The sequence below is a fragment of the Suncus etruscus genome, chromosome 8 (assembly GCF_024139225.1).
Source record: "Suncus etruscus isolate mSunEtr1 chromosome 8, mSunEtr1.pri.cur, whole genome shotgun sequence".
NCBI classification, from domain to species: Eukaryota; Metazoa; Chordata; class Mammalia; order Eulipotyphla; family Soricidae; genus Suncus; species Suncus etruscus.
Window position 1 is genome coordinate 6719545 of NC_064855.1, and position 17390 is coordinate 6736934.

Consider the following 17390-nt stretch of genomic DNA (forward strand, 5'->3'; position numbering starts at 1 on the left):
ATGTCTGAGCTCAAACAGATACATTAATATAGCTCAAAACAAAACTTTTCCTTCATAGAAAGAGATTAAGAGTAAAAATAGTATGATACTACCTTAAAAAAAAAACACACCAAAAAAAAACAAGATTACTAATACCAAAGCAAAAAGGATCACAAATGTTATGAAGTAAAAGGTAATTCCTTTTATACTTCAAATGGCTTTGTTAAAACAGCCTTATAGAATTAGCTAATATAGCCCACGAGCCCTTTATGAGAGAAAGGTGCGAACAGTTCCTTTAATTATACCCCTGCAAATAGGGCATTTTCGTAGAGAAGGAGCACACTCCTGGCATACTACCAGATGACCACAAGGAATGAATACAATCGAAACCTCTTTGTCCATACACACTTTACAAGTTCTTTCTTCTTGCAACCTCCTCAACTGCTCTTCCAGGGACAGACCTAGTAGTAGCAAAACAAACAAACAAACAAACAAACAAATCTTTAGTGAAATTCCATTTCTACTTTTCTCCCCATTTACAAAACATAAAGTTCTTGTCAGTTTTAAGTCTTAATTTTGCCTAACCTGAAACATCTTCTGTTGGAATATACTTCATATTCTTTTCCACTGAGGAAAGAAAAAACACAAAAATCACTTTCCCAAATAGACAGATTACAATTTGCTAAGCCCATCTGTCAGGCACATGAAGAACGAAATCCCGAGAATTTCTAAAAATCATTTTTATCAACACTCACCAAATAAGTTCTTATATATCGTAGAATCAATTTCTTTTAGGCAGTTTTTGAAGATGCTGGCGGCAGCGTTCCCTTTAACTAATACTGTATCAATCAGTTCTCTTGCTTGTAAAGGTACCTGTGTTTTCTGTTTGATGACGTCATGCTCCTGTTTATTAATGACATTAGCCTTCAAAAGGTTGTCCAGGATAGGCAGCACACATGTCAGCTGCTGAAAGAGTGCCATTCTGTTCCTCCGAATCAGGGACAAATCATCTTCATTAAAAAAGAGGAAAGAGAGATTAACCAATCAGCTGCTCCAAGTTTACTCAAAACAGTCACTACTAACCTACAAACAATCCACGTACTAAATTAAAAGTGATGTAAAAAAGAAAAACAAGATTACTTGTTTACACTTTAACTTCTGTCTTTTGGAGCATTTCCAGAGACTGACAGAGCACAGTTTGGGGTCACTTTTAAAGTTTCTATTGACAAGTCTTCCTCAGTTGAGGGTAAGCAGAGAAAACTTGAGAGGTGAATAATCACTTTCGACTCCTGGGATTTCCTGAATGTCATTGACTACTATTTGCTAATAACACCACTTTACCTCCTATTTTGCAGGGGAGGGGGGTGGAGAGTTAGGGGTCCTTTCCAGAGGGCTAATCATCTAATACCCCACAATGAAGTACTGCTTGGACCCAGGGGTGCTCCAAGACTACAGGGGTTATAGTTGGCACCAGGGCCATATCTAGCAGTGCTCAGAGGCACCAAGGACAGAGGACAGAGCTCCGAGCACTGGACCCATCCCAGCCCTTGTTCTCTTCCCCGGCTAATGTCATCTTCCTCTTCTGAGCAATTTCACACAAAAATCTAATTTGAGACAAGGATTCTGTTAATGACCAGAAGAAATCAATGGCTTCTAATCTTCAGATTAAACTCAGAAAAGATTAGTAACATGTTCACAGTTTTTGCAAAAAGTCCCAGCTACAGAGTCAGAACCCTAAAGAACAGCACTCCCTTGAGCATGAATAAGATAAGCGCTGAGGCGCAAAGCTGACGCATGCAGACACGAAATGTAGGCCCTGACCAGGACTCAAGCCCTGTGCACTCTACCCTCCAGTGCTGGCTGCCACAGCTGTTTTCTAATGTCTCCATTACCCACAGTTTAAAAAAATGAGGCAAGACTGCCTTCCTAGAAACTTCTTTCTCCTGTAATTTCATAACCCTTAATTAAATCTACACTTAGGAAATATGAGTACCATTCCTGAGATGGTTTTCAAAAACTATCCCTTACTTTAATGTTCTAACCTTTATGTTAGTTGCCTTTAAAAATAGAGAGAGATAGACTAGGGGCCGGAGAGATAGCATGGAGGTAAGGCATTTGCCTTTCATGCAGAAAGTCATTGGTTAAAATCCCGGCATCCCATATGGTCCCCTGAGCCTGCCAGGAGCGATTTCTGAGCGTGGAGCCAGGAGTAACCCCTGAGCGCTGCCGAGTGTGACCTAAAAACCCAAAAAAAAAAAAAAAAAAAAAAAAAGAGAGAGAGAGAGAGAGAGACAGAGCAATTACAGCAGGTAGATTGTTTGTCAACACCCCAGAGCCCATCAGGAGTAAGCCCTGAGCACCTGCTGGTCGTGGCTTAAATTAAACCAAAACAATTCCTACATTTAAAAGTTTAATGAGACTTAAATCATATAAGGATAAATCTAACTTCTATTTTTCATTTGTTTGTTTTGGGGCCATACGCAGTAGTGCTCAAGGGTTGCTCCTGGCTCTGTGCTCAGAATCGCTCCTGGCAGGCTTGGTGACCATATGCGATGCCAGGAATCAAACCTGGATCCAGCTACGTGCAAGGCAAACACTCTACTGCTGTGCTATCTCTCCGGCCCAGAATATGACTTCTAAAAGTGAGAAGAAAAAAAAAATAGCTCAATGCATCTCAAAATTGTGGCATTCCTTCTCTAACCACAACTTACCTTTCTAACCTAGTAACTCATCTTCCGAGGTCAGGAAGAGCATAAAGAACTGCTGTACCTGCTGGCAATAACAGGCACTAAAACGAACTGCTGGGATCACAGGACTTCCCAAGAACCAGAGTGCGGTTCCAATGACCCCAGAATCACTGGACAGGAGCTCAACCTCAAAATTCATCTCAAAACAAAGAGAAAGAGTACAGCAGGTAGGGTGTTTCCTCGCATGGGGCTAACCCAGGTTGGATCCCCAATACCAAAGGAGAGCCAGGATGAGTCCCCTAAGACCCCCAAAAGGAAAAAACAAAATTCGGGGGCCGGAGAGATAGCACAGCAATAGGGCATTTGCCTTGCAAGCAGTGGACCCAGGACCAACTATCCATTTGCCCCCCCCCCCCCCACCTGCCAGGAGCAATTTCTGAGGACAAAGCCAGGATTAACCCTGAGCACTGCCGGGTGTGGCCCAAAAACCAAAAACAAACAAAACAAAACAAAACCAAAAAACCTCATTTCACTGCTATCTATACTTTTTTTTTCTTTTGTACTGGGATTAGTGCTAAAATTAAGCTGTGTGCACGCAGGACGAGTGTTGGAGACTGAGCATGTCCCCCACAAGCTCCACACCTTGTTAAAGAGTTCTCTGTGCCACCCAATTCTGCTCACTCCCTTCTCGCCTCTTTCTGTAACAGAACCCTGAACTCTTCCTTCCACTCCATCATCTGACTTTTGTAAGATTAATCTAAAGGTTCAAGTTTCTAATTCAAGATCATTTTCTGAGCCTCTCAAAACACACAAGAGTACTGTGACTAGATTTATGAACGATTTCATCTGATTTTATTACCTTGTAATAATTACCTCTTTATTTTTTTCTTTAAGCACCATGATTACATACATGATTGTAGTTGGGTTTCAGTCATAAAAAGAACACCCACCTTCACCAGTGCAACAATCCCACCACCAATGCCCTCCATCTCCTTTCTTCCCCACCCCAAATAATTATCTCTTAATACAGCCTTAAACTTTTCCCTTTTCTCCAGACCCTTCTACCTTCCCAAACCAATTTACTCAACCAAAAATACTGATGTGCCAGGCACTCTGCTAAGCTCTTATTTGCAATATCTTGATTATAATTGTAACTTCGTATGATTGCAAATAAACTGCATCTGCACTATCATCACCATTTCACAGAAAAATCTGAGTTTTGGTTAAATAACTGGAAAAGTAGGATTAAAACAGCAATGTTTCAGTTTAAAAGTCAGATTTTAAATAACCTGCAACAAGACCACGTAACATTTTTCTAAGTTATTTCTTTACACACTTAAACAGAAAAGTGTCTTCTAACTCAAATGCATTAAAGGGGTTTACTGTCCACCATGTGCATGTACTTTTCTCTCCGGCTCTTCAGGACCGTTTTTTTCATACTCATCAATACAACTGATTTACAAACAAGCGCCTCTAGAGAGGGGGCAAGAACCATGGATATTCATGCTCAATACTTCTTAAAGGAATGAGGGATGGCATGAAACACTTGAGAATCTGAGATACAGCAATCTGAGCAAAATCTATCAATTCCCTCTGGCATTTGAGCTGGGCAGGGCCGTCTCATCAAGTCCTAGGTTTCAGCATCAGTTCTGCTTTACATAAGAATCACTTAGTCAGAAGTAGAGGATTAAACACCATACTAAAAATAATACTGGGCTGGAGAGACAGTAAAGAAACTAAAGCATCTGCCATGCAAGTGACCCTTTGGCTGAACCCTGCAACCCCACATGGTGTTCTAAGCACCACCAAGGATCATTCCTAAGCAGAGTGTACAGTCAGGAATAGCCCCTAAGCACTGCCAGTAAGCGCCTTCCCCCTCCACCCCCCAAAAAAAACCCCAAAGAATCTGGAGAACATATATATTTCTCAAACTTTTAAAACATTTTAAATTAGGGCCCGGAGAGATAGCACAGTGGCGTTTGCCTTGCAAGCAGCCGATCCAGGACCAAAGGTGGTTGGTTCGAATCCCGGTGTCCCATATGGTCCCCCGTGCCTGCCAGGAGCTATTTCTGAGCAGACAGCCAGGAGTAACCCCTGAGCACCGCCGGGTGTGGCCCCCCCCCCCCAAAAAAAAAGACTTATTGGGGCCAGGCGGTGGCGCTGGAGGTAAGGTGCCTGCCTTGCCTGCGCTAGCCTAGGACGGACCGCGGTTCGATCCCCAGCCGTCCCATATGGTCCCCTAAGAAGCCAGGAGCAACTTCTGAGCGCATAGCCAGGAGTAACCCCTGAGTGTCACAGGGTGTGGCCCAAAAACCAAAAAAAAAAAAAAAATTTTAAATTACATATGAGGAAGAATATTCATAATAGCTCAAGAGCTACACAGAAATGCTCCACCCCCTAATTAGCATAAATCAGGGAGTCTTATGACAACCAGCTAGCTAGAAAACATCATCACTGCCACAGAAGGCAGACTATGCCCTAGGGTCGAAGTGACAGGAAGGACGCAAGGGCCCACTGACAAGATCTCAGGATCTCAAGTCACCAATACCTGAAGCCAGTTCTTCAGTTTGCCTTTCCTTTTCCTCAATTCTTTTTTCGTCTTCGGCATTAAGAAGTGCTGACACCAGATCACTGACAGTTTTGTAGTTCTCTCCCGCTGTGAGGATTTGACTCTGCAGCGTCTGCCTAACCAGACTCCTGCTGAAGCCCATTTCCAAGGCCGCTTTAACCACAGGCGTGTTCATCATGACAGCGTCTTCAGATGGCGTCTCTCCGGGTCCAAAGTGCAGGACTATTGAGAATACACGCACCTTATGTTAGATGCCACAAATGTATAACTATGAGAAAAATAACAATGACAACTTTTATACTCATGCTCTTGCTGTATATATTCTGCTGAGAGATGAGCTATGCAACCCAATTACCTAATTCCAAAAAAGTTTGTATTCAATGAGAGTCTCCTACACACCCACCTCCACATCTCAGACCTTCAACTTGCTCCTGAATCTTCCAGGCAGGGAAGGAAAAGAGCACCCTTCCCCTGGCCTTATCCTTCAAAGACCTCAGGATGGGCAAACACAAAGATTCCCCCTTGGCACAGCAAACACAAATGGGAAGACCCACAGAAGCCCACCAAGTTTAACAAACAGAAGTAACACAAAGGCCCTTTCAGTGCCAATCAGCTCTATAAGCTCCCAGAGAGTCCTTATCTGGCACCATATTGAAAGGATATCATGAGCTCAAAGAAATGATAGCACACGAGGCAGCACAGCACAAAAATTCAAGAGAGCAGATTTGAAAAACTATTATCAGAAGCAATAGGAATGAAGAATATGGTAATACCAAAAACTCAATAGCAGGCTGGAATGATAGCACAGCATGTAGGGTATTTGCCTTGCATGGGAATGACCCGGACTCAATTCCTGACATCCCATTATGTCCCCCTTGCACTACCAGGAGAAATTCCTGAGTGCAGAGCAAGGGTTAAGTAACCCTTGAGTACCACTGGGTGTTGCCCCCCACCCAAAAAAAAACAAAAGATTCAAAAACTCAGTTAAGTCTGAGCAGCAAAATAATTGTAGCTGAGGAGAAAAAGCTGGAGGAGCTCCAGGAAGAGATGGGGAAAAGTCTGAAAAGAAATGAACAGCTAGAATAGCATAGGATGAATTTAAGAAGAACAATAAAAGTACCAGCAGCATCCCGAAGGCAAACTGATAGAAGAGAAACAAGCTGAACATTAGAATTTCCCCGATTTGAGAAGTACAGGCACAGAGATCCAAGAGGCCCGAAAGGGCCCAGCAAAAAGGCACATATAAAAATATCCAAAACATATTACAATCAGAATGATTAAAGAGAGACAATATTAAAAGCAGCTATTTCAAAAAAGAAGAAATAAATAAAAGGAACTTACATACAAAGGAAAGACCATAAAATTCACAGCAGATCTATCAAATGAGACTCTGTGAGGTAGAGAATGGTGGGATAGAGTAAAACACATAGCCAAACATAAACTCAATAAACACCTTATCAAGAATACGCTATCCAGTTAGATTTATCATTCAGATTTGAAGGAACAATGTAACACTTCATGGATAGGCAACAGCTTGAAATCAGTTTTTAAGAAGTTAAATGGAGCTTTTTAAAAAGACATAGCGAGGGCCAAAAAATTAGTACAGCACGTAAGACACTTCCCTTGCATGTGGCCAACCAGGGTTAGATCCCTGACACCTCATACGGTCCACCTCCAAACTTGCCAGGAATGATCCCTGACTGCAGTGGCAGAAGTAAAGCTCTGATCACTGCACGATGTATTTGCAAAACAAACACAAATAAAAGATCAGAACAAACTTTGCATTCATTCACAGTGCTAAAGGTAGCCCCCTGTAGGTTAAGAAAAGTCTATTTGGGACACAGAATGCCTGCAACTCATTTGTGGAATATAAAAGATAGCATGGTAATAATATCCAGAGGCAATAGAAAGGAGGGCCAGGCGTCCATGGCAGGAAGAAGCTTGCCACAAACAGCAGGGATGTGCGCTTAGGGCAGAGAAGGAAGCATTATGACAATGAGTTAGGAATGATCACTGCTGACAAGAACTGGGTGCTGAGGTAAAGTGATATGCATGATGCCCTTCAGTAACAACATCGCAAATTCAGTGTCTAAAAGATGGGGGGGAGAGAGAGAAGAAAAATAAAAATGTCTGCCACAGAGATAGGCAGGCAGGGAAGAGGGCAGGAGGTGAGGCTGGGAGACGGGTGACAGGAAAAAGTGCACTGGTGTACACTATATTACTAAAACTCAATTATGTCATTGATTTGTAACTTTGTTAACTGAAGAAACTATTATAAACAATCTTGTAAACCATGGTGTGTTTAAATAAAGTGATTTTTAGAAAATTAAAAAAAAAATAACCGTCCATTTGGAGCCCAAGAGATAGTACAGCAGGTAGAGCGCTTATCTTGCACATGGGTGACCTGGATTGGTCCATATGATTGATCCATATGGTCATCTCCCCCCATCTACCTGGCCCCCCATGTCCCACAGGAGGGATTCCTGAGTAGAGAGTCCAGGAGTAACCTTGTGAGCTCTATCAGGTATGGCCTCAAAACCAATAAGTAAGTAAGTAAGTAAGTAAGTAAGTAAGTAAGTAAATAAATAAATAAATACCCCCAAAAAAGGTGGCCTATTTGTTCCTAGCTTATTAGGGGATTTTTATACTTTCCAATAATGAATCAAAGTTTCAGTTAAATGAAATGGTCTATGTATCTATATGTTTATTCAAGTAATATTTTTACATTTATAGAAATTTTTTATTCATTTTTTTACTTTAAATACAGATACTCAAACATTATTTGGAATACAGTATTTTCTAGCAAAGCAATATTTCAATTTTGTGATACTTTTATAATTTTATAAGCCTATTCAGATTTATTTTTAAATTTTTCTTAGTCTTCCTCTCCTCACTCTTACTACACAGTATACTTGAATGATTTATCTAATTTGTGTTTATTTTAGAATGTGTGAGCCATTTACCTAAGCCTAATAAAAATCACAATAATGTCCTGACCTATCAATTAATGTAAAAACAAAATTCTCCAACAAGACAATCACTGATCAGTTATATGCTACTCACATGGAACTCGCTTTAGCTTTTAAGGATGAGGAGATAAATGGGAAAAGAATCATTGCAAATAGTAAACAAGACAAAGCATGACTATTTATAGAATATATAAAACAGCTGCCTGTTTTTAATACTTTCTGCACTCATGTTCATAGCAGTACATTTTACAATAGCCAAAATCTGCAAACAACCCAGATATGCTCAACAACAGATAGAGCGGCTAAAGAAACTGTGGTACATCTACACAGTAGAATACTACACAGCTGTAAGAAAAAAAAAAATATTGGGGCCGGGAAGGTGGCGCTAGAGGTAAGGTGTCTGCCTTACAAGCGCTAGCCAAGGAACGGACTGCGGTTCGATCCCCCAGTGTCCCATATGGTCCCCCCAAGCCAGGGGCGATTTCTGAGCACATAGCCAGGAGTAACCCCTGAGCGTCAAACGGGTGTGGCCCAAAAACAAAAAAAAAAAAGAAAAAAAGAAAAAAAATATTGCTACACATGAATGGATATGGAGACTATTTTGTTGAGTGAAATGAGTCAGAGGGAAAGAGATAAACACAAAATAGTCTCGCTCATCTGTGGGATTTAAGAAAAATAAAAGACAGTATAGTAATAATACCCATAGGCAATAGAGATGAGGGCCAGAAGGACCAACCCACGATAAGAAGCTTACCACAGAGTGGTAAGTGCAGTTAAGAGAAATAACTACACTAACAACTACCAGGACAATGACAGAGAAATACAATGCCTGTCTCAAAAACAGGCAAGGGATGGAGGAAGAAGGAAAAGGGGAACAATGGTGGCAGAAAAGTTGCACTGGTGAAGGGGGGGTGGGGACTTTATGGCTGGAACCCAATTATGAACATGTTCGTAACTATAATCATGGTGCTTAAATTATTATTTAAAACTGCTATGGTCAAATCAGTAACATAAGATACAGATGTTGGGGGCTGGAGAGATAGTATGGAGACAAAGCATTTGCCTTGCATGCAGAAGGTCAGTGGTTCAAATCCTGGCATCTCATATCATCCCGAGCCTGCCAGAAGTAACCCCTGAGCACTGGGCCGGGCGGTGGCGCTAAAGGTAAGGTGCCTGTCTTGCCTGCGCTAGCCTTGGACGGACCACGGTTCGATCCCCCGTGTCCCATATGGTCCCCCAAGCCAGGAGCAACTTCTGAGCACATAGCCAGGAGTAACCCCTGAGCGTTACCGGGTGTGGCCCAAAAACAAAAAACAAAACAAAAACAAACCCCTGAGCACTGCCTGGTGTGACCCAAAAACTAAAAAAAAAAAAATACAGAAGTTGATTATTTGGTGATAATGGGATCAGATCATCAAGATAATCAGCTGATAACCACTAAAAACTGGCAAAGCAATAGTAGCAGGACTAAAGGGAGCAATCAAGACCAATGCAAGAATACAGGCTTCAATGTCCAACTTTCACAATGATGGGCCACCAAATAAATGTAAATTAGAAATAAAGCAGCTGAATAAGACTATATGACAACCAAATAACCTAACAGTCATACAAAGAACAATTCACTCACATGGCTTTGTCAAACTCAGGTGAAATTTCTTCAAAGCAAACCTTAACCAATTTAAGAATAGTAAAACCAGGGACAGGAGGAATAACACAGGTGGTAGGCTCTTTGCCTTGCACATAACCAATCTCTGAGTGCCACCAATGTAGCCCAAACCACCACCACCACCCCAAAAAAACAGTGAAACCAGTACCTGGGAGGTAGCTCAAAGGGGGGGAGCTTAAAGTTTGCCACAGGGAGCCTAAATTCAATGATCCCTAGCATTTTTCCACATTGTTGACACAAGCACCACACTGATGGACCAAACTGCCCTCACAAACATACTCAGATATACACACATAAATGTTACTGTACTCTCTCTCCTCTGATACTCAGTTTCTAAAAAGTCTTTAAATGGCTTTCATGACAACTGCCCAGTTTACATATCCACCAGCGAAAATGAGATTAGATTAGACAATCCTCATACTAGTTTTTAGCAACACCTTCCCTTTTGGAAGGATCATGATTTGCATTTCTCTTTTGGTAATCTTTGAGCTAACTGCTCTACTTTTCTCTTGCACATTTCTTATTTCCCTTCTTGGAATATCAACCTTTTCAAGAACTTAAAAATTTTCATTCTTGGGCCCGGAGAGATAGCACAGCGGCGTTTGCCTTGCAAGCAGCCGATCCAGGACCAAAGGTGGTTGGTTCGAATCCCGGTGTCTCATATGGTCCCCCGAGCCTGCCAGGAGCTATTTCTGAGCAGACAGCCAGGAGTAACCCCTGAGCACTGCCGGGTGTGACCCAAATCCAAAAAAAAATTTTTTTCATTCTTAATATTCTCATAAAAATTCCATTCTACATTTGAAATGTTTTCATACATACTTGGTGGATCAGCAATTTCCTCTTCAGTAGTGTCTGAAGTCGACAACAGCTGTAAAATAGAAGTGAGCAGAAATCTTGAAAATCCTCAACAGACCAACAATGATGTGTTTACGTAATCCAGTCCCTTAGGAAAATGAAAGACATTACCCACTTTACTTTGTTTTACGCTTAATTGTCACCTAATTCCAAATTAGAATTCAAGTTGTGTCAGTTTCAAAAGTACAGGAATTAATGGTTTCTTATTCTATTAGAAAGTATTACTTCAGTTACATTACTATCAGAGACTCCAAATTACTGGACTGGTTACTTTGTTTTTCCCAAAACATGGATGGACTCAAGGCCAGAGCGATATAACACAGCAGGTAGGGCATATACCTTGCACACAGCCAACCAGATTCTAGGTTCAATCTCCAGCATTTATACATGGTCCCTCAAGCTTGTCAGGAGTAATTTCTGAGCTCGGAGCCAGGTGTAACCTGAGTACTGCTGTATATGGCCCCCAAACCAGAATGAGACAAAAACAGGCACTGGAGAGATAGCACAACAGTATGGTGTTTGCCTTGCATACAGTCGATCCAGGATGGATGGTGGTTCGAATCCCAGCATCCCATAGGGTCCTCCAAGCCTGCTAAGGAGCAATTTCTTTTTTTTTTTTTTTTTTTTTTTTTTTTTGGTTTTTGGGCCACACCCGGCGGTGCTCAGGGTTGACTCCTGGCTGTCTGCTCAGAAATAGCTCCTGGCAGGCACGGGGGACCATATGGGACACTGGGATTCGAACCAACCACCTTTGGTCCTGGATCAGCTGCTTGCAAGGCAAACGCCGCTGTGCTATCTCTCCGGGCCCCAGGAGCAATTTCTGAGCACAGAGCCAGGAGTAGCCCCTGAGCACTGGCAGGTGTGACCCAAAACACTAAATATTCTCCTCTAACCCCTCCCCATCATATACAGTTTCAGATTCGGTTGTTGAAAAAGCCTTAACCAAGGTAATCACAAAAATAAAATTTAGAACAAGCCTTAATATTCACATGTAGCTCAAAAAAAAAAGCAGATATAAACAATTACTCCCAATAAAACAAAATAATTTCAGAGAATTCAGTATTTCCAAATATAAAATGAATTTACCTGTTCAAGAAGATGAGGATATCTAGCTTGAATCTCATTAACAAACTCCTGCCCTTTCATGCATATCAAGAACTCACACCTAAACCATAAAAGAAATCTGCTTAATAGCAAATAAATGGAGGAAATAAATTGTAAAATGGCTTCCAACTCTTTAAAGACCACAGTATAAACGTTTTTACAGCATAACCTAGTAAACACTTATACTTATATTTAATAGAAACAAAATATTACACTTGGATACGCACTTGGATATTTTCTATTTAATTCCACTAACACAATTAACAGTGATACAAAGGTCTGGATCTACAGAAGAGAACACGCAGGCTTAAAAGATGTTCTACTGACTTCTGAATTTCTTGTAAAAAAACTTTCCTACTATTTTTAAGGTATCAGATCTTTTTTTTTTTTTTGGTTTTTGGGCCACACCCGGCGATGCTCAGGGATTACTCCTGGCTGTCTGCTCAGAAATAGTTACTGGCAGGCACGGGGGACCAAATGGGACACCGGGATTCGAACCAACCACCTTTGGTCCTGGATCGGCTGCTTGCAAGGCAAACGCCGCTGTGCTATCTCTCTGGGCCCGATATCAGATTTTTTTACATTAGACGATCATGTTGCTAACAAATAAAAACTCATTTAAAAAAAAAAGTAACTTACACAAACATACATTTAGAGCCCATTAGTTTTCTAAAACAATCTGGCGTCCCTAAAATATGAGATATTCACAAGAGAACTATTTATCTTTCTTCAGTGCTCATTCTTCTATTACCTTTTAAGTACAAACCCTTCATCCAAAATGTACAGAACCAAATATCTCATTTATATGTAATGTGACTATTTAATTGGAAGAATTAAAAAAAAATTACTTAACAGAAGCAAATACGTTTCCTTTTCATCTCATTTGTTTTAACAAGCGGTGCTAGATAACTACTTATTATACACAAAAAACCAACAGACTTCAACTTATGCTTTTAATTTTATACCCAGAAATAAACCAAAAAGAATCAGATACTTGAATGCAACATGTAAGCAACAAAACTTCTAGAACATTAAATAAAAAAGCTTGTTCTTAAGTATTTCTTATATACGACACTGACAGCATAATCCACAGAAAATTGATAAAATAACATCAAAATTTTAAATTTTAGGGTCAAGAGACAGTACAGGGATTCTTGTCTTTTGCATGGATCAGCCCTGGTTCCATTCTGGACACCGCCTATGGTTCCCCAAGGACCTCCCAGATTGACCTCTGAGCACAGAAACAGTAATCCTGGGCCATACTCAGGTGTACTTCATAAACAAAAACAATTTTTAACAAAAATTTCGGCTTATCAAGGAAAGCACTGTCAAGAAAATGACACACAAGCCACAGACTCAAATTCTACAAAAACACAAGATACATCTAGAATATTTTTTTAAACCCTGCAATTTAGGGACTGGAGCGGTTAACCACACAGTAGGTAGAACATTTGGCCTTACACGCACCCAACCTGGGTTTGATCCCCCGCATTCCATATGATCCGTGAAACACTTAGCCAGGAGTAATCCTGAACATTGACAGGTGCGGTCCAAACACTCTTAAAAAAGAAATGAAAAACTAAAATTTTATTTTATTTTTATTTATTTTGGTTTTGGGACCACACCCAGCAGTACTCAGGGGTTACCCCTGGCAGGTTCGGGGGACCATATGGGATGCTGGCAATCAAACTGGATTGGTCCCGGGTCAGCCTCCACGTGCAAGGCAAACAAAAGCCCTACCCGACATGCTATCACTCCAACACCCAACCCCTAACACCTAAAATTTAATACCCTTTAAAGAGCTGTAAAAGTAAATAGAGGAACTGGAGAGAGAGGGCAGTGATGGTACAGAGGGTAGGGCATTTGCCTGTACATGGCAGCCCAGGGCTTGATCCCTGGCACCATATACATTCTCTCAAGTCCTAACAGGAGTGACCCCTGAGCAGTCATGTGACCCTAAAACAAATAAAAAGTAAAAATAGAAGGTTTGAAACCAAAAGTGTAGAGACAGAAAATATACCATCATTAAACATTAAGAAAATCTAATCATAAAGCTAAAGAAAATACCCCAGCTAATCTATAAATACAATTAAAACTGACAACAGCAAATGTTAAAAATGTGGAACACCTGGGAGACTCAGACATAAGGGACACAGGAATGGCCACTTCAGAAAACAATTAGCAATTCTTTATACAATTGAAACAAAAACTTGTCATACAGCCCCACTCAGAAAATTTAAGATGAAAGCATATGTCCACATGATGTTTGATGTTTTCAATGGCCTTATTCATAACTGTTCCACAATTATGTTTCCATTTGGAAACAGTCCAAATATCCTTTGAATGAATATCCTGATGAATGGAATGTGGAGATTACAAAAGCATGTTCAACTCAAATTTCTCACCCAGGTAACTGAGCCAGTAATTATTGTTCTTAATCTTTTCTTCTAAGTTATCTTCCACTAAGACATATATGTGTGTGTGTGTGTGTGTGTGTGTGTGTGTGTGTGTGTGTCATATATATATATTTAACAAAATGTGGGTCAGATAGCAAGCACGAGGGTTAAATGCAGGCCTTGCATGCAGTTAATCTATAGTTCAATTCCCAGCACCATGGGCTCTCCAGAGAACTACCAGCTGTGCCCAGAATTTTCTGAGCACCCACAGGTGAGACCCAGGAAGACCTTAAGCACTACTGGTCGCCCGCAGCAACACAGGTGACCAGGTCACCCCCAGAAACACAGGCCCTAAGCAGATACCACGTCACCTGCAACATATCAGCATCTACTGAGATCACTGAAAGGGGGCCCAACGGTCTTCAAACTATGGCCCGCGGGCCACATATTGTATTTATTCCCATTTTGTTTCTTCACTTTTAAAGATATATGCAGTGTGCATAGAAATTTGTTCATAATTTTTGTTTTTTACTATAACCTGGCCCTCTAACAGTCTGAAGGACAGTGAACTGGCCCCCTGTTCAAAAAGTTTGAGGACCCCCTTAGCACTGGGGGAGGACCCCCCTCCAACCCGATAAGAGGATAACGAACCAACCGAGCACAGGCTCAACTCTACCAGAACATCAAAAGCCAGTACAACCGTTTCGAAGTTCTAGATGTTTACGATGCCAAAAGAGAATCCTCAACAGTCTCCTCAGAGGTCTCCCTGCCAGTGAGAGGGCCATCAAAAACCAAGTAGAAAAGATACACGCCCCAGACTACAAAAGGAACCAGGGTTAAGCAGAACGAAACCCCACAATGGGTCAGGGGCAGAGACTGTAAACCTGAGAGCAATCAATTCGTAACAGCCACCTGAGCAATCTCTCTCAAAGGGCAGGAACAAATACTGATACTCTAACGTTAGTATGGCTGTGGCATTGCTAAACTGAAACATAAACTGAGTCAGGCAAACACCGTCTTTTTTTCCAGTTTCTGGTGCTGCCAGGCAGGAATGGAACCCAGGGCCTAACACATGCAAAGCAAGAGCTACAGTACCATGTCATACCCCTGTGCTCAGCACCCCTCCTCAGGCAGGTGATGCTGAAACTCCTTTCAAAATAGTTACCTGGGAAACCACTTGGCATGTTCCACCCACGGATCATCTCCAGCTTCCCAACACCTTAAGCCACCGTCACAACAAAAGCATTTGACATCATCATTGCGACCTAAAGAAACAAGACTGCAGGTTAGTACACTCGTGTCAAAATGAGCTGAGGACAAGGTCCAGAACACACACACACACACACTGGTCTCTTACCCACACAGTAGAAACCAGCACTTGCCAGCTGCTCTGGATGAACAGGAACACTCGAAGGCCAGCACATGAATGTCCTCAGCCGAGCTGCCCGTGTCTGCATGCTCAGATTGGAAATGCTGAACCTCAGTGTCTCCAGAGAATTCTCCAGAAACGGGCAGTCGGGGAAATGTCTCCGATGCTCTGACAGCGCATCGTCCTTCGGTTCCCAGTTACTGAGTTTCCCGCCACAGGCGAAGCAGGCGACCCTGTCTCCGGGCCCGACGTAATAGAATCCAGCTCTGGCCAACTCTGATGGCGACAGAAAAGTCAACGGCCACATGCGATAAGTGAGAAATCTGGCCTCCTCGGTGCTCATCGCGTAACTGTAGGGCTTAGGACTCGTTGGGGAGAAATCCTCACCTCCTCTAGCATGAACAGGGTGGAGTGAAAGGTGGGAAAAAGAATCAGTGAATGATCCACTGAGATCAGAAGCAGCAGAAGGCAATGAGTGAGGGGAGCTGTGTCTCCCTGGGGAGGAAACGCTCTTGGAGCTGGACCCCACCGTGTCATCAGACACCAAATTCTGAATGAAGCCGCAGCTGGGGTACAACTTCTTGTGCTTCTCGACGGGGTTGTCTCCTTGCTTCCAGTTATCCAGCATGAGGCCGCAACGGAAGCACTTGACCTTGTCCATCACGCCAGTGTAATAGAACCCCGCTCGGGCCAGACTCCTCTCAGAGACGGGGACCCCGGCGGGGAAGGTGGAATAGGTGGACATTCGGTACAGTTCGCAGGAGAAGTCGTACTTCATCTTGTGTTTGCTGTCACTGGCCAGGTGGGCTAAGGCCGGGCTGTCTTCCATTCCGTCCGTAGGTTTTTCATAGGAAAGGCCCAGAAAGTGTCTTGAGGAGGTAGTCTTGTGAATGAGTGTCTTTGCTGTTGAATCTTCCCGTGGTAGCCTAGCCACACTAAATTGGCTTTCCATAAAACAGACAAGGGTCAAACTCCTTCTGCTGGGTTAGACTGATTGGATTCACCCCAAGATGGACTCAGGTGGGATCAACCTCCAGGTGAATGATCTTGGACGTCCCCAGCACCTTCAGCTTTTCGATCTGGGAAGAAATCTAGCTCAATGGCTTGCAGACAGTTGCCAGGAGCCCAATGTCAAGATGGCTTGCACAGAGTTGCCCTCAGCTCTTCTATCTGGGAAGAAATCTAGCTCAGTGGCTTGCAGACAGTTGTCAGGAGCCAAATGTCAAAATGGCTTGCAGACAGTTGCCAGGAGCCCAATGTCAAGATGGCTTGCACAAAGTTGCCCTCAGCTTTTCAATCTGGGAAGAAATCTAGCTCAATGGCTTGCAGACAGTTGCCAGGAGCCCAATGTCAAGATGGCTTGCACAGAGTTGCCCTCAGCTCTTCTATCTGGGAAGAAATCTAGCTCTCTGGCTTGCACAGAGTTGCCAGGAGCCAAATGTCAAAATGGCCCGCACAAAGTTGCCCTGAAGGAAAGGAAATGAATGCTCCTTCTTTTGGGTGGCTCTTTCTCCGAAGACGCCCAAACTCTGAGCCAACTCCAGGGTCGGATGCCCTCGGGCGCCCCCCGCAAGGCGGCCGAGCTCGGGTTCGAGTGCGTGGAGGGGGGAGCCCCAAGGTCACGACCCGCCGCCTCCAGCTCTGTGGCTCATCGCCGCCGGAGGAGACAGACCCAGGGCCCGTCCACGGCCCCGTCCACCGGGGCGCCTCCGCGGGACTTTGAGCACCGCACAGGAGGCGCCATCGAATCGAGGGGTGCTCCGGGCCGTCCCCGCCGCCAGGCTTCTAGGAAATCC

At 42.8% G+C, this 17390-nt stretch overlaps 2 protein-coding genes across 3 annotated transcripts in view; one reads left to right on the top strand and one right to left on the bottom strand.

Annotated features, from left to right (window-relative positions):
* TMEM123 (transmembrane protein 123) overlaps positions 1–17390 on the top strand; it is a 639759-nt gene that overhangs the window by 21034 nt on the left and 601335 nt on the right. The gene's annotated exons all lie outside the window — the stretch shown is intronic.
* BIRC2 (baculoviral IAP repeat containing 2) lies at positions 117–16509 on the bottom strand. The gene is made up of 8 exons (XM_049778559.1): positions 15583–16509; positions 15391–15490; positions 11812–11890; positions 10690–10738; positions 5215–5457; positions 735–989; positions 565–606; positions 117–440 (listed from the first exon to the last, which is right to left on the bottom strand). Exons 1-8 carry the CDS (start codon positions 16421–16423, stop codon positions 247–249), a joined length of 1803 nt encoding a protein of 600 aa, XP_049634516.1. The 5' UTR covers positions 16424–16509; the 3' UTR covers positions 117–246.